The sequence below is a fragment of the Diceros bicornis genome, chromosome 7 (genome assembly GCF_020826845.1).
Source record: "Diceros bicornis minor isolate mBicDic1 chromosome 7, mDicBic1.mat.cur, whole genome shotgun sequence".
Taxonomy (NCBI): Eukaryota; Metazoa; Chordata; class Mammalia; order Perissodactyla; family Rhinocerotidae; genus Diceros; species Diceros bicornis.
In genome coordinates this window covers 11,954,707-11,973,222 of record NC_080746.1, presented here as the reverse complement: position 1 = coordinate 11,973,222, position 18,516 = coordinate 11,954,707, and the positions used below count along the sequence as shown (strand labels likewise).

General features: G+C 36.9%; 1 protein-coding gene and 1 pseudogene across 1 annotated transcript; both read right to left on the bottom strand.

Moving 5' to 3' along the window:
• Window positions 1-1,414: 1,414 nt before the first annotated feature.
• LOC131407840 (olfactory receptor 8B3-like) lies at window positions 1,415-2,359 on the bottom strand. Its single transcript, XM_058544444.1, has one exon. It carries the CDS (start codon window positions 2,357-2,359, stop codon window positions 1,415-1,417), a length of 945 nt encoding a protein of 314 aa, XP_058400427.1.
• A 14,713-nt stretch (window positions 2,360-17,072) lies between these two features.
• On the bottom strand, window positions 17,073-18,038 carry LOC131407839 (olfactory receptor 8B3-like; annotated as a pseudogene).
• Window positions 18,039-18,516: the final 478 nt, after the last annotated feature.

The window sequence follows — 18,516 nt, the reverse complement described above, 5'->3', positions numbered from 1 at the left end:
AGTTTGCTAGGGCTACCATAACAAAATACCACAGACTAGGCGGCTTAAAGAACAGAAATTTATTTGCTCACAGTTCTGAAAGCTTGATGTCCACAAGTCAGCAGGCTTGGTTTCTTCTGAGGCAGTACTCCTTGGCTTGCAGATGGCCACCTTGTCCCTGGGTCTTCACATGGTCTTTTCTCTGTGTGTGCACACTCATGCCCCTGATGTCTCCCTGTGTGTCCAATTTTCCTCTTTGCAGCTGAAATGTCACCTCCTCAGAAAAGCCCTTCCTGACCACCCAATCTAAAGTGACCACACAGTTACTCTCTGTATCATCACTTTAGTTTAAGACACCTGTATAGCATTTTTCTGATCTACTGACACGTATCTGTCTGTTTGCTCATCATCTGTCTCCTCCTCCTGCCCACTTGCACCCCAGCTCCACCTAACTGTAGATAGTTCACCCTATGAGATCACAGACATTGTCTGTCTTGTTTACCACTTTATCGTTAATGTTTAAGCACAGAGCCTGGTACAGGATAGGTGTTCCTTTTCTATTTATTGATCAAATAAACCACATCATTTGTACCCTGTAACCTCTGAGACAAAAGGGAAGATGGAAATAATGAAAGGAAAATGCTGGCTGCTAATGAATTAGAATTTTTAAAGTTTATTTATGGAAGGATAAAACTTCCTCTGCTAATAATTGGTAAACATTTCTCGTAAAATTCTTCTCAGTGAAGACATAGCAGGTTCTATTACCCACATTTCCTGCCCTGAAGTCCCAAGAAGTAAAATCCAGTGCAGTTTTCCTTTTTACCTGACTGCTCTAAATGGTTATCTTAGTTTCCTTAGGTTTGCCGCATTCCCTTAAGACTAAAATAAGAAGAGACCATAAACCAGAGACAGAGGAGCATCTGCCTACATTTCTCCCCTTTTGGGAAACAAAGGAATCTGCCAAACAGAAGCCCCTACAGCACTCAAAAAGACAACCCTCAGTTCCTCAAACACAATAGTATTTCAATAGATATTTATTAAATAAATCAGTAAATGACAAAATCTAAAGTCCACCCAAGTCTATATCTCCATGACAAAGCTTCAGAGGAACTCCAGCCACGGTTCATTCAAAATCTCACAAACTTCCCATTTCTGAATTTATCATCATTCAACTTTTTCTACTTAAAACCTTATAATTTCTGAAAATAAGCTGGAGAATGACAAAATGAACTACTTTCCCTACTTTCCATGAAAGGATGCAAGACTGATTGTCTTCTTTCTTATAATGTCTTTGCTAAGTGACTTATATAATTAACTTAATTTACTCTATTATTAAAATAATTTGCATTTCTATTTTGAATTCTTACTATTTTCCCCATAGCTTTATACATTCTGAGCCTTTACTAAGATTTGGCATCTATAACTTAGATTCCATTTAGGAGAACATCCTTTTCTTCAAAGTCTTACTCAGTGCAATTTGGACATCTTTGTTCCTCAAACTATAGATGAAAGGATTCATCATTGGCCCCAGAATGGTATAAAAAACAGTAGATACTTTGTCTTGATCCAGAGACCCAGCAGAAGGCTTAAGATACATGAATGCTGATGATCCAAAGAAAAGAGAAACAGCAATTATGTGGGAGCTGCAGGTACTGAAGGCTTTGGACCTGCCCTCTCTAGAACGGATGTGGAGGATGTTGGAGAGGATCAAGGTGTAAGAAACAGGGATAGTGAGACTGGGCACTATGACATTGATGCCCACCACAATGAAGATCACTAGCTCATTGATGTAGGTGCTTGTGCAGGAGAGCTGGAGAAGAGGAGGTATGTCACACATGAAATGATTGATGATGTTGCCATGACAGAAGGTGAGTTTCAGCATGCATACAGTGTGGGCCATGGCACCCATAAACCCCATCGCATATACACCCGCCATCAGCGTGAGGCAGACTTGATAGGACATGGTGACTTTGTAAAGCAGGGGCATACAGATAGCTACATATCGGTCATAGGCCATTGATGTCAAAATACAGCACTCATCAATAACAAAGAAGGAGAAGAAACAGAGCTGAGACATACACTCTGCGTAAGAGATGGTGTTCTGTTTTACAAAACTCATCAGCATTTTAGGGGTTATGACAGAGGAGTAGCAGAGATCAATGAAGGAAAGGTTAAAGAGAAAGTAGTACATGGGAGTGTGCAGGTGAGAGTTCAGACCAATCAGAATAAGCAAGCCAATGTTCCCCACCACAGTGACCACATAGATTCCTAAGAAAACGAAAAAGAGAGGCAGCTGGAGTTCTGGCTGCTGTGTTAAACCCAACAGGATAAAGTCGGTCACTGAAGAGTCATTTCCTGAGGCCATTCTTCCCTGGGACATATCAGTGGAACAGGACAAAAAGATAACATTAAAATGAGTAGCCAGTTCTCTTCACCCAATCCCACTATAATGAGACTGAGACCCAGAATCGGAGAATGAACTGAAGCCCATCCTTCAGTGTACCTTTGTTGTCTCCATTTTATGAAGGTTGAGAGAATGTTTAAAGATGTATATCAAAAAGACATAAAGGGCAATTTCTGTAGGTATAAGATTCAGGAACCCTGTAATCAGTCTTGACTCTACTGCCTTTCTGCTGAACTTCTGCTTTGACCATCTACCAGGCCGACCTCAGGGACAATGGTCATCTCAGCAGAGAGAATATGTGTCATTCCAAGGAGTCCTTGGATCCTATAGAAGAGATCTGGAAGAATAACAAGACAGATACAGTTCAACACTCACCCTTCTGCATCGGGACTTCAATCCTGCTGAGTTAACTCAGCTCACAGAAAGAATATCATTTCCCTTCCTCCCTTATTGTCACACAGAGGATGTCCAGAGGCTCTCACAGAGGTCCTATTTTCTCTCCCTGCTGGACTTCAAAATAAACTGAGATCAAAAGTCAGATTTGGATCACTATAGGAAGCTTTCAAATGCCAAAATCAAGGTCAGCTCACCTTGTTAACGCTTCTCCACTATTCACAAAGAGGGGCAAGTGGCTCTGATGAATTTTAGGTGTGAACAACCCAAAACAGTGTTATTTTTGTTATTGTTTTGAGTGAGTTTTGGACTAAGGGAGCCAGAGCACAAACCTCAGTATACCAGATTCTGAGAAGCCATGAGTTGCAGATAGGAATTTCTGATGGTGGCTTTTCCCACAGTGTCCTCTCCTGCCTAGAGAGTAATAAATAGCATGTGTTGGTGCCTGAAGATACACCGGCTAATGTGACCCAAGGAGTTTTTATGAGTTGGGGAATCCTAGAGATCTAGCTAAAAATTGGAGGACTATGTTTCCTTAGTGTTTTCCCCAGAGATCAGGCTTTGCAGCAAAAAGAAATTACCTACTCTGCATTTACAGCCTACTTCACGGTAATAACATTGGCTTGTTAGGAGTATGCCATTTTACATACATTTTAGTTTCCTACCAAATGAGCACATCCCTAGATAGAAAAGCAGGATGATCTTTCCTACATCCATAATGATTTCTTCCTAGGACCTGTCACTATATGAAATAGTATACATTTATTTGTTTGTTGTATATTCCCACCACACACAAACACACAATCCATGCACCCACATACGTTTGAATCTAAGCTCCAAATAGATTCTGTATATTTTCTTCAGTGTTATTTCTGCAACACCTTAGAGAAATAATTGACATATATATTAGATAATAAATATTTGTATAATAAAAGAATGAATTAATGAGGCCCCCTTTCCCATCTTTCTTGGAACCTATGCTGAATACTACTCAAAAATTCTTGCCCTGCAGGCAAAGGCTTATGGAGTGTGAAAGTGTGTTCTTGTGAAGCTGAGTGTGGGACAGAAAAAACATCAGTAACGCATGTAAAGGCCATTGCTGAACTTTTAGATGCCATCTAAGAGCACTTCAGATCAGAGTTACTGAGCTTGGAGAAAAGAATACAATTTCCATCCTCCATGAATGTCATATAAAGGATTTGCACAAGCTCTCAGAGAGGTTCCAATGTCTCTATCCGCTGGATGCAGCATAGACTCAGATCAAATTCGGATATGGGTCAGTATAGGAAGATTTCAAATACCAAAATCAAGGTCAGCTCACTGGAAGAAGCCATTAAGCCACTCAAGATTTTTCCTTCTTTTTTGGCCCAGGATTGAAATAATCAAAGTACACGGTTAGAAAACTTAATATGGTGGGGGCTGGTGGAATGGACTGCCATAAGAGAGACTGGAGGCAGGGTGAACTGCGAGAGACAACTACAATAGTCAATAAATGATAAAATAAATGCCCTGAATTAACAGTGCTACTGTGAGTTATTCCATGAAGCAAACATATGCAAGAAACGTTGCTAGGAAACTCGTCAGAACTTCTCACAAAGGAGACAGAAATGGACAAAACATTCTCAAAGATACTAGCTTAGGTGTTTGGGTAAATTATGATGTCACTAAAAACAGAGAACTCAGAAAACAATGGAAATATTCATAAACATTATGCATTCAGATTTGAACATGGTGGACTTGAGTTTCCAGCTGGACAACAAAGTAGACATAGACAGCCTAAATAAGGCTTAAATAAATCTCAAGAGAAAGACCAAAATAGAGAAAAATTTGGAGATCATTTCCATAGACTTTGAAGCCGTGGAACTAGGTGAATTCAATGAGACAGAGTAAAGAGAAAAAGAGCAGAGAGGAAAGAAAAATATTTGGGGAAACCCTCAGAAGGGTTTTACACATAGGATAATTGAAAACCCAGGCATTCCTAAAATGAGTCCCGATTATTGTTCTCAGACCCCTCAAAAATACACGGGGACCAAATATTCCTCAGGGAAAACTTGAAAATTGTCCCACAAGGTAGACATTCTTTGGGCTACAGCAGTGATGAGGACCTTGGAGATTCATTAAAATGTGTGTTTTCTGTGGAAATGTCAAGAACTCTTATTTAGGTGATGCAAGAACCAGAAACACTCTCTCTAAGTTTATATTACATCAAATCACACTGCAAGAGGGGTTTATGCCAAGATTCTAAGCTAGAACTCAAGGCCATTCTTTCACCTTTAATACAGCCAGTTTAAATATGGGCAAAGACATGATGAGTGTAGAGAGACTCTGAGTTTATTCTTACATTGCAAAACTATCTCAGTACCTTCTTTTCTTCCATCTACATGAGTCACTTTAGCCTAATTTAGTCATAACAAAGTGTGTCCAATGGTTATTGTTTTCACTGAGATATACCACAGCATCTTTTATCCATTCCTGACTCCTTTTTAAGTAACTTAAGCCCAATGTGTTCAAACTTGTCCAAGTCAGTGGTAATTTAAGATTTATATTATATTATATTATTATCAAGATGCAGAAAAGAAAACACGTTTTTAACTAAATAGATTTTTAATTTTCAGGATTATGTCACACTGAGCTAAACAGCTACAAATGTCCAGAAACGTTGGCTAATATATTTTTAAATGTAAATATATAACTTGGCAATAAAAAGAAAATCAAATCTTCAAGCGCCAGGAGGGAAAAGGGAAGGCAGAATCTGATTCAGTAGATCTGGGGTGGAGCGCTAGATTCTGTATTTCTAATCCCTCCCAGGTAATGCTAAAGCTGCTGTTCAGAGGATGACCACACGTTGAGTAGAAAAACCTTCGGCTATCCAGTGTTTTGACTGTGGCAGGTGTCTACAGCTTATGGCAGTTTTTTCACAGATGAGTGGCTGTTTCAATACAGGTAGGGCAACATGTTCTAGGTCTTAATAAAGGTTCATGGGCTTTGGAAATTAAAAGAGCCAAGCAGACTTTAGCAAATGAAAGGGCAATGGGGATGGTGTGAGGTTGAACGGCAGGGGGTTCCAGTGGGGGAGGGAAGTCAGCTAAATGCTGGTGATCTCATCAGATGCGACCTACACAGACCTTGGCTTCCTGGAATGAAAATAAATGAATAACTGCTACATATGTGAACAAGAACAAATATCAAAAACATGATTTTGAATGCAAAGAAAATACAAAAGGATAGGCACAATATGAAAACATTATGTAATTTTTTATACATAGAAAATTATTCTAATTGTAATTTATTGGTGCATACATAGGTAGTAGAATTATAAAAACTGTACTCCGTCGAGGAGGAAAAATTTCTTCTCTACCTTCTTAGGGTCTCCAGCTGGGTCTAAGAATTAAGCTAACATAAGACGGATTAATATTAGAAAAACATAAGTTTGGATTATTTATTTACCTGTACATGGGAGCCTTCACAAGAAAAATAAAGACCCAAAGAAGCACATAGAGCCAAATGCTTGTACACTAAATTGGAAAAAGATTAGTAAACTGTGAAAATGTTACAAGACAAAGGGTCTTTGGCTGGGATGAAGTGCCTTGGAAGATAAGGGTTAGTTTGACAAGGTTTGTTTGCACAGATTTCTCTTGGCCTTGACTCCCCCATCTCTGGTGATAAGAATGTTTCTTTCCTCCTGGTGTAGGGAGGACTTCTTTCAAATGTGAATGTTTGTAGCTATAATTTTTTTCTGAGCACTGGCTTTGCTGTATCCCCTTAGTTTTGAGGCCATGTTTTTAGATCTTATTTTTAAAACCAGTTTTATACTTACAGAAAAATAGACAATATAGTACAGAGGTCTCATATATGCCTCTGCACACAGTTTCCCTAACACTAACATCTTATGATAATATGATACATTCATTACAGTAAAGGAACAAATATTGAGGCATTATATTAATTAAAATCCATAATTTATTTAGATTTTCCTGGCTTTTACCTAATGTCTTTTCCAGTTCCAAGGGCACATCCAGGATGCCACGTTACATTTAGTTGTCATGTCTCTCTGGGCTCCTCTTGGCTGTGACAGTTTCTCACTTTCCTTGTTTTTGATGACCTTAGCAGTTTTAAGAGTACTTGTCAGGTATATTATAGTATGTCCTTCTATTGAAATTTGATGATTGTATCATGATTATACTGGACTTATGGCTTGGGAGAGGAAGATCACAGAGGTAATACCATTTTCATCACATTATATCAAAGATATAGGCTGTGTATATGATTTATGAATGTTCATGTTGACCTTGATCACTTGGCTTAAGTAGCGTTTGTCAGGTTTCTCCACTGCAAAGTTACTCTCCCCAACCCCAACTTCCACATTGTACTTTTTGGAAGGAAGTCACTATGAGCAGCCCACACTTAGGGAGTAGGAAGCTATTCTTCCCCTCCTTGAGAGCAGAGTATCTATATAATTTATTTGGAATTCTTCTGCATAGGAGATCTATTTCTTCCCCCATTTATTAATTTATTGAATTCTTTTATTTATATCAGTTTGACCACATGGATATTTACTTCATCCCTTAAGTTATAATCCAATACTACTTTCCTTACTTTGTTGCTCAAATTTTCCAGATTTGGCCATTGGGAGCTCTTTCGGTTGGCTCTTGTGCCCCTTTGGAAAACCCCCTTGATGTACGTGTGTGTGTGTGGAGAGCACTTCCTTACTTTCCGGCACTACAAGATATTCCAGGCTTATCTTGCTTGTCTCCTGCCCCAGTCATAGAATCAGCCATTGCTCAAAAAAACCTTGATTCTTTTATGTGGAAGAGTATTAGAAACCAAGATCTGGATGCTAGTTGTGCTCATTGCTACTGGAGTGTCATTTCTTTAAGGCCCTCTCAGTTGACAAAGCAAAGAAATATGTTTTTATATTAATTCTTATACTTATATCTATAAATATGTCTATAAGTAACCATCTTGATCTATAGTAGGGTAAACGTGAGTTCTTACTAATGTCTCCAACTTTAATCTACTACCACATAGATCATTCTAGCCTCCTGTAAATTCTAGTTTATCTATAAATTCCCACTCCAAAAGCGAAACACCTGGCTCCCATCTTCCACCATCCATTAACTTGGTTGTTTGATAACAGTATACATGTATAGCACTATCAGAATTGTTAACTCATGCCCCCGTAGAAACCAACTTCACCAACTAGAGTACAGTGCTTATGTGCAGTTCCTTTTGCTTTTAGTCTCACAAACTTCATTCGTTTCTAGCATCTATTCCTCTTACCCCCTTCATTGAGGTAGTTTCATAAATTTGTTAAGCACTTAAATTCATTTTTCATCATCTGCATTCCTTCCTAAGATTGCCCCAAGCTCAAAAATAATTTTTTTCGATTTTCATACACTCTTTATGCTGGAATGTTCTACAGGTTTTGAGAAATACATAATGTCACTTATCCACCATTGCCATATCATACAGAATACTTCCACTGTCCTAAAATCCCCAATGTTTCTCTTAGTCATCCCTCCCTGCTCCCTCCAAAAACCTGACAACAACTGATCTTTTTACTGTCTCTATAGTTTTGCCTTTTCCAAAATGTCAAACTATTGGAAATATATAGTATCTACCCTTTTCAGACTGTTTTTTTCACTTGGAAGTATGTACTTAAGGCTTCTCCATGTCTTTTTGTGGCACGATAGTTAATTTATTTTGATGTCTGAATAATATTCTGTTATATGGATGTACCACAGTTTGTTTATCCATTCACCTTTTTAAGAACATCTTGTTTGCTTGCAGTTTTTGGCATTCATAAATAAAGCTGCTTTAAAGATTCATATGAAGGTGTTTATATGGACATGAACTTTCAAATCAATTGAGTAAATGTCTAGGAGCATGATTGCTAAATTGTAAGGTAGACTATCTTTACTTTTATAAGAAAATGCCAAAGAGTCTTCCAAAGTGGCTGCATCATTTTGTATTACAACAAGCAATGAATGAGAATTCCTGTTGCTCGGCATCCTCAATAGCATTTGGTTAGTGTTTCAATTTTAATCATTCTAATAGGCAAGTAGTGGTATCTCATTGTTATTTTAATTTCAAATTCTCTAAAAACAAATGATTTCAAGCAATTTTTCAAATGCTTATTTTCCATCTGCGTATCTCTTGGGGACATGTATTTGTTCAGATCTTGGGCTTATTTTTTTAATTCAGTTGTTTGATTTCTTATTGTTGAGTTTTAGAATTCTTTGTGTATTGTGGATACAAGTCCTTTATCAGATACGTATTTTGCAAATATTTTCTCTCATTCTGTGGCTTGCTTTTCATTTTCTTAACAGTGTCTTTTACAGAGCAGAAGTTTTTAACTTTGCTAAAGTCCAGCTTATCAATATTTTCCTTTCATGAATCATGCATTGATGTAGCATTTAAAAACCCATCACCAAATCCAAATTCTCCTAATTCAACTAAATTGTGTCTTATGAGTTCCTTTAGAAGTTTTGTAGTTTGCATTTTATATTAGGTCTATGGTCCATTTTGAGGTTTTTTGGTTTTGTTTTTTTTTTAATGTGTAAGGTCTGTATCTAAATTTCATGTTTTTGCAGAAGGATGTCAGATGTTTCCAGTATCATTTGTTAAAAAGAATATCATTTCTCCTTTGAATTGGCTTTGCTCCTTTGTCAAAGATCAGTTGACTACATTTTGTAGGTCTATTTCCGGGCTCTCTATTCTGATCCATTGGTCTATATGTCTTTTCTTTCATCAATATCACACTGTCTTGATTACTGTAGTTTTATAGTGAGCCTTGAAGTGTCTGTCCTATAACTTTGTTCTCCTTCAGTATTGTATTTGATATTCTAGGTCTTTTGCCTTTCCATGTAACCTTTAGAGACAGTTTGTTGATATCCACAAAAACTTGCTGAGATTTTGATTGGGATCACATTGAATCTATAGATAAAGTTGGGAAGAATTAATATCTTACATTATTGAATCTTCTAATCCGTGAACATGGAATATCTTTCCATTTATTTAGATCTTTTTTGATTACTTTTGTTAGAATTTTGTAGCTTTTCACATATAAATCCTTTACGTATTTTGTTAGATTAATACCCAAGTATTTCTTCTTTTGTAGGGGTGAAGGTTTGGGATGCTAATATGAATAGTATTGTGGTTTTCATTTCTAATTCCAATTATCCACTTGCTGGTATATAGGAAAGTAATTGACTTTTGTATGTTAACTTTGTATCCTGTGACTTTCCTATAGTCACTTCTTAGTTCCAGGAGGTTTTTTTTGTTCATTTGTTTGTTTTAATAGTTGTTGCTGTCGGTGTTGAGGGATTGTTTACAGAGACAATCATGTCATCTGTGAACAAAGATAGTTTTTTTTCTAATATGTATAACTAGCAAATTTTTAAAGTTACCAGTCCAAGAAGCAATACACACTCAGATATTAGTAAATTTGAAAAACTTTTTATCAGCGCCCTTTGTCCTAAAGAAAATTGAATTGAAGCTATAATGAGATGCCACGGTATACACACCAGAATGGCTAAAATTAATAAGACCAACAAAACGAAATGTACATATGAGTGTGAAACAATGGGAACTTTCATACATTCCTGTTAGGAGAGTAATATTGTATAAGTGCTAGGAAACAAATTGGTGTTTTCTAATAAAATTACACATACATGTAGCCTCTGATCCAGACATTTCTCTTCTAGTTCTATATCCAGACAAATTAGTGCATCTTTCAAAAAAAAAAACCCAAAATTATGGGGTGGGCGGATGGCGAAAGGGGAAAAGGGGCACATATGTATGGTGATGGATGGAAACTAGACTTTTGGTGGTGAACACAATGCAGTCTATACAGAAGTCAAAATATAATGATGTACACCTGAAATTTATATAATATGATAAACCAGTGTGATCTCAACAAAATAAATTAAAAAAATAACTTGCACAAGAATGTTCATTGAAGTTTTATTTATAGTAGCCAAATTTCTATCAATAAGAGAATAGATTAGTAAATTGTGGAAAATACATTCAGTGAGATAATTCTCATAAAATAATGTTCTGATACATGGACCAATATGGTTGAAATACAAAAATCATTATGTTGAACAAAGAAGGCAGACACAAAAGACTATGAAATAGTATAATTTTATTTATAAGATTTTTAAAACAGGCAAAACTACATTAAGGTGATAGAAATTAGAGCAACAATTACCTCAAGTTGTGGATGGGGGTTGACTATTGACTGACATTGACTGAAAAGGGACATGAGGGAAATTTGTGGGGTCATAGAGATGTTCCATATTTTTTTTGGGTGGTGATTAAATGAATGGATACTTAGGTAAAAAGTCGTCAAACTGTATACTTCATATTTATGTATTTTACTATATATAAACTAGGCCTCATTAAATAAAATTTTAAATATTTTTATAAAACTTTATATTTATAAGTAAAATGTATTTGTGTAAAAATTTATAGAGCTCAATATTTTAAACAATTCATCATTGAGTAGATTTATCAGAACTTATTATGGAAAACTAGTGTGTGATTTTTGTAACACATATTTGAAGGCGTATTAGCGAAGACATCCACCTAAAGTATAACTATACTGTGAATGTCTCCTGACCGCTTAATCTAATTTGAGAGCAAAGTTAACTAAATGAGATATTTAACAACTTTAGTATCTGGTGTTGTTGGGCTAGGTTATTGGGATGTAACCACCCACTGAAAACAGCTAAAAACACTGAATAAAATATTCCACAATATTCTATTTTATGACCTAGTTTGTGATTACATAGATTTTTGAAATATTTATTAAGCTGCAAGTGTATCTTTTATGAACTTTTCAGGATTGTGTTATATTTGATGGTAACATCTGAAAAATTGATATATTCATTATCTAGTATATTCATGTAAATTTTTCAAAAGTCAAAAATATCCTTCTGAAAAAGATATATGATATTTTTCTTTTTATTATATAATATCCCTAAATAAAATATAATCGTAATTCTTACTAAAAATTTGTGCTTGCTTCTGGAACATAATTTCTTATATCAGGCTTTGTGCTTGAAACAGTTATTTGCAATTCTTGATCAAGAATTTTTCATAGTTGTATCTCCAATCTCTTTTATAATCACCATCAATGAGAAATTGTGTGTGCAAAAGTGATAATATTTCAGGGCTGGCCCAGTGGCGCAAGCCGTTACGTATGCGCGCTTGGCTGCGGTGGCCTGGGGTTCACTGATTCGGATCCTGGGCAAGCACCAAAGCACCGCTTGGCAAGCCATGCTCTGGCGGTGTCCCATATAAAGTGGAGGAAGATGGCCACGGATGTTAGCCCAGGGCCAGTCTTCCTCAGCAAAAAAAAGAGGAGGATTGGCAGATGTTAACACAGGGCTGATCTTCCTCACCAAAAAAAAAAAAAAAGTGATAAAGTTTTAAGTCATTTTTACTACCATTTAAAACTTTGCAATTGAAATTAAATTTAAATAATGTAGGAGTACTTTTCTTTCATTGACAGATTTAATGTTGAACCAGTTAGGAACGAATTTCACTGTTTCACTTCAAATGTTTCAAAATAACAAAGAAGCCCTAATTTGCAGAAGGCTTTTGCATTCTTAGTGCAACTAGTTTAGATGTCACTAAAAGGATACATTTTATCATTGAAATAGACAGAAGTATCTGAAATGAGAAGACAGAGATTGGGAACGTCAGGTTTTCTTGCCTGGCCTCCCACCACCACAGACTGCAGCACCTAAGGCTGAGCACTGTGCTCTCTGGGCACCCGAAACAAACTCCTCCAGCAGCATCATAGGCCTTTTGTCCACAATGGACACTGTCCTTCTGCACGTGGCAGCTGTTGCTGGTGACAGGTGGTGGAGCACCTCGTTGGTTCGGCTGTTGAATTAGAGCAGCAAATGCCTCACTTGGCTGACCATTGTTGCCTCCAGCCAATGCATGGTACGTACCATCCCATCAGACACGTTCCACTCTTGGCCTCCCAAAGCATCTATCTAGGCTATGCTCTAGTCTCTATGCCTTAACATGTATTCATATGGAGATTCCATACAAATGAAACAAACTTTTTCCCAATTAAAATTATGTTTATGAAGCAGATACAGAAGGATAATAAAGCCATATATGGCACTCTTCATATCTTCAAGTAATTCATCAATTTAAAGATATATTTATTCAAATATCTGAAAGTTGTCTTTAAAAATGCTTAATATATTGAAACAATTTTTACTTCAAAATTTCTAATTTTATTAATTTAAAATATTATTTTATTTTTAACCATTTTAGTTTTATGTGAATTGTGATTTTAACTTAAAAAATTGATATTTTTTGCCAGTAGATCAAAAGATGTAAAGTTAACTTATAAAATAAGCCTGTTGATTTATAGTGCTGAGCCAGACATTTTGCTGACTCAAACTGTCACCAGGGAGTGCTGGGGACTTGGATATCACACTCATACTACAGGACATGTGTCATGTCTGCAACTCATATTTTGCCTAGATACACCAACATACACCAAAAAAGTGTGTGAAACTAGTAGTTCAAGGGTGTACATGGCCTATTACTTGGCTGGACAGCACCAATCATTCATGGGGGTTTGTCTCTCTCCTCACTTTTCATACTGCTTTGTTCTGCTCCATTTTAATCTCAGATGGACTCTTCCCATATAGGAAAATAGGACTACCAGAATCCTAGATTTAATCTTACTAATTCAGTAACTCCAAGGATGAAAAGTAAAGTTTGTTATAAATAATATTGGTAGAAAAGATGATAGTCAAATAACTATTTCTGACTAATCACTGCCATCAGGATTTGGCATGTGCTGATTGCACAAAATTATGTCTTGTGAGGTCGGCAAGTCAAACCATCTAAATTACATAAAATGTGTCCCCTGGATCAGACAAATTCCAGTCAAAAAAAATAGCATACTATGTACTTCCTAAAGAGGGTATTTTTAAAAAAGAATTGGATATATAGATATTGCAAGGAGGAAAGACCAAAAAGATGAAGCAGAGAAAATATAGAGACTAATAGCTACCATTCCCATGACATAGTGGGACAAATAGAAGGAGAAACATTAACCAGATTTTAAAAGCTCAGAGGAGAAGCTCTATAGGATTCATGCTTAGATTAATGGAGGGTTTGGAGGTGCCCACAGCTGGTGCTTGGACTTCTGAAGTAAAGGCCCCACCCAGAGGATGCCGGGTCCAACATGGAGGGAGACCAACAAGAAGGCCTGACAAGTGCTTGAACGACTAAAGGGGCACAGCCCAGGTAATGAAGTGAGAGAGGATGGTATAGCTGGTAAGGGACTGTTGTCCACCTACTGACTATACATCTAAGGGCTGCAGCAAGCTAAACACATTTTGATGTGCTTGCTGGCATTTGCACACCTTCTTTTGGGATTTCTTTCAAATCATTTGCTCATGTATGAAAGGGTCTTTTTATCATTGAGATATATTTTAATTATTAAGTTGTTATACATTCCGGATACAATACCTTTATCAGATATATGTATTGCAAATATTCTTCTAGTCTGTGGCTAGCCCATGAATATTTTTTGATAAATAGATTTTCTAATTTAAATCAAGGTCATTTTATCTTTTTTTCTTTAATTTTTAGTGCCTTTCCTTTAGATTTAGACTATGACTAAAAAATCTATGCCTACCAATATAATTTTTTATGTTTTCTTCTAGAAAACTTAAGTTTAAACTTTATGTGTTTACTTTTGATCCATTTAAAATTAATTCTTCGCATGATGTGAGATAGAGGTCAAAGTTCATTGTTTTCCTCATGAGTAGTTAGTACTTCCAGCATCAATTGCTTAGAATATTTTCTTTTACCTATCCATTTGTTTAGTTTCTTGGTCAAAAATCCATTGACCCTGGGGCCGGCCCAGTGGTGCAAGCGGTTAAGTGCACACGCTCTGCGTTGGCGGCCTGGGGTTTGCTGGTTCGGATCCCAGGCGTGCAGCGACGCATTGCTTGGCAAGCCATGCTGTGGCAGCGTCCCATATAAAGTAGAGGAAGACGGGCACGGATGTTTAGCTCAGGGCCAGTCTTCCTCAGCAAAAAAAGAGGAAGATTGGCAGATGTTAGCATAGGGCTGATCTCCTCACAAAAAAAAAAATATCCATTGACCCTATAAGTGAGGATCTCTTCCTGAATGTTTTATTCTCCCACGGATTTATTTGTCTATGTTTATAACAAAACCAATATGTCATGATTATCAGAACATAAAACTAAGTTTAAAATCAGTTAGTATAAATCATCTGTGTCATTTAGACTTCCTTAGGAAACAGATTCCAAGAAATAGAGTTGCAAGACATTTATTGTGGTAAATGCCTGTGAAGGATGAAATGGGAGGGAGGCAGAGTCAGAGATAAATGCTTCAGATCAGGTTGAAATTCCGATATCTAAGAATGGAGAGAGAGAGGGAAGGATAAGGTAGGAAAATCTCAGATCACAGTGCTGTTCTAAAAAGTCTCAGTCAGGATAATAGGAAGTTCCTAAGGAAAGATTGCCTTTCAGAAGAGACCCATGTTACACAGCAATAGGCCAGCTCCTGTATGAAAACTATGCTAAGCCATTGGCCAAGGACATCTCAGAGTAAGTGTGGACTCTGCCTGAACACTATGGTGGTACCAAAGGAGTATCAGCTATAGACTTTCATATTGATGCTCCCCGCAACTCGTTCCCTCAAAGGCAGTTAGAAGCACCACTCTACGGCTGCCCATTCCTCTCCCAAAAAGAAATTATGCCACAAATTTCTGATTTATTATTGTTATTTTTTATTATGTTTTATTAATTGTTATTTATAACATTAAATTTATTATTGTTGTTTTTCAAACAAGATAATCTAATTCAACGAGCATTTCTTGACCCCCCACTATATTTGATATTATTAATATACAAACAGAGAAATCATTGGAGAAATAGGGAAATTATAGGAAAAAGCATCTCATTAAATATATTTATCATCTATTGGTGAGATAAGGTTTAAGTAATTTCACAAAATATTGCTAGAAATATAGTTTATTATCATTAATATATATTTTTTTCATGATATACCTCAATAAGTAAGCAAAACAATGGCTAATATGTATCTCCTAACACTATGTGAGGTATTTTCCTTAAGTGATAAATAAAATTTACAGTAAGAACTATACGAGGGCTGGCCCCATGGCTTAGCGGTTAAGTGTGTGAGCTCCACTACTGGCGGCCCGGGTTCGACCCCGGGCACACTCCGACGCACCGCTTCTCCGGCCATGCTGAGGCCGTGTCTCACATACAGCAACTAGAAGGATGTGCAGCTATGACATACAACTATCTACTGGGGCTTTGGAGAAAAAAAAAGAGAAGGATTGGCAATAGATGTTAGCCCATGGCCAGTCTTCCTCAGCAAAAAGAGGAGGATTAGCATGGATATTAGCTCAGGGCTGATCTTCCTCACAAAAAAAAAAAAAGAAGGAAAAAAAACAAGAACCATACTATATTTTTCAAAATATTTTGTGTCATTTTAGACACTAATGAATGCAAGTTTTATAATAAACCACTCATCCCCTTGTTGGGATCCTGAGGTATATACATATTCCTCTAATCATCCTCTCTTAATCCTGTGTTTGGCCATAAACAATGGAGTTATTTGTATTCTTGTGAATATTAAATGCATTGGGCTGCTAGAATCTCTCAAAAGCAGGTGGCACGTGGCACAGATTTTGCCATTCTCAAAGGGAACAAGAAAAGTCAGAATAATAAAAGGAAAAGTGTTAAGAAAAATAGAACAAAGGGATAACATCAGGGGATCTGGTCCTACTTTAAGGTACATATACAATTTGCTATGTAGACATTTCTTTGAATTTTGCTGTCTATATGTACCAGTAACAATATTGTCAGGAAGAGAATTCTTCTGTGTGTTATATACTTCTGCAACTAGATCCAAAAGCTCTAATTTTAACTTGGTGTACTTATCAAATGCACCATACTTATCCAGATTAGGATAGCTGTAGAGACAAAAAGAGTTTTAAAAAATAATGAAAAATATAAGTGCATATGTTCCTTTTTAGAAAAATGCTATTAGTTATGTAGTAAACTTGTACAAGGTGAAGGAGATAGACAAGTGAAAAAAGAGACAAGGTTAGCTATAAGGGAAATATAAGACAGTCATTTACACCACACATATCATGATCTGTAGAAGCAATATGGTTATGGGCAAATCTCACATTGAAAAACACCAATAAAATTAAACGAAAAATTGAATGTCTTTACGTTAGTGCTCCTTATAGTCAGAACGTGTTTCTCCTCTGAATTTTAATCAGGGATCCCCGCAGTGCAACTCTGATATCCTTGTTCCTCAAACTGTAGATCAAAGGATTGACCATGGGCCCCACATTCGTATAGAAAACAGAAGAAACTTTTTCCTGCTCCATAGATGCAGGAGAAGAATATTTAAGATACATGAAAGCTGCTGATCCAAAAAAAAAAGAAAGGACAATGATGTGGGAACTACAGGTACTGAAGGCTTTTGATCTTCCTTCGGTGGATTTGATATGAAGAATGCTAGTGATGATAAAGATGTAAGAAATTAGGATGGTAAAACTGGGTACCGTGATATTAATACCCACAACAATGAGAACTACTATCTCATTGACATAGGTGCTGGTGCAAGAGAGTCGGAGGAGTGGGAGGATGTCACACAAGTAATGGTTGATGATATTAATGTTGCAGAAGGTTAATCTAAGCATGCACCCTGTGTGGGCAATGGCTCCAGCAAATCCCATCAAATATGCAGCAAAAGTTAGCACAAAACAGACCTGATGGGACATGGTGACCTTATACATCAATGGATTACAAATGGCCACATAGCGATCATAAGCCATTGAGGTCAACATATAGCATTCAGAGATGACAAAAAAGAGAAAGAAGAAGAGCTGAGTCATGCACCCAACATAGGAGATGATATTCTTCTTTGATACAAAGTTCATCAGCATCTTGGGAGTGAAAACAGAAGAGTAACAGAGATCAATGAAGGATAGGTTGAAGAGGAAATAGTACATGGGGTTGTGGAGGTGAGAATTTAGACCAATGAGTGATCAAGCCAAGGTCGCCCACCATGGTGGCAATGTAGATCATTAGAAATAGGTAAAAGAGGGGTTTCTGGAGCTCTGGACGGTCTGTTAATCCAGCAAGAATAAATTCAGTCACTAATGAGTCATTTCTAGCCAGCATTCTCAACTTTGGAAATCTGTGAGAACAGAAGAAATTTTCATTAATAAAGGACACAGCTTTGTCCTTACCAGCTCTCATTGATGAGAAAGGGACTCAGACTGGTGGAAATTAAACAAGTCCTCCTTGGCTTCATAGGGTCTAAATGCATTACCACACACTCCTTAACATTAAATCAGTCTGTCTTTTGTCGCATGAGATGGATGTGACAAACAACTGCTCCTGTCTTTGTTAGAACATAGAGAGATGAAGTGGCTGAGGAACAAAGCTTTCTGTTGATGAGCTGCAGTAGTGGGGGTGTATCCTGCATCTCTCCCTCTCACTCCTCTGATCCTTCACTTCCTCGTTCCTAGTTATCTTTCCGTTATCCTACTAGAAACCTCAATTCCCCTGTGATGACCATCAAGAAAGAGAAGATTCCTCTAGGGCAGAGACCATACAGGTATTCTGGTTCCTAAAGGGAAGTCTCATAGTCTATAGGGTTTCCAGATGCCTTACTGTCAG

What these genes read in the sequence shown, in the direction of transcription:
- LOC131407840 (XM_058544444.1), bottom strand. Translation starts at nt 2,359, where the DNA reads ATGTCCCAGGGAAGAATGGCCTCAGGAAATGACTCTTCAGTGACCGAC.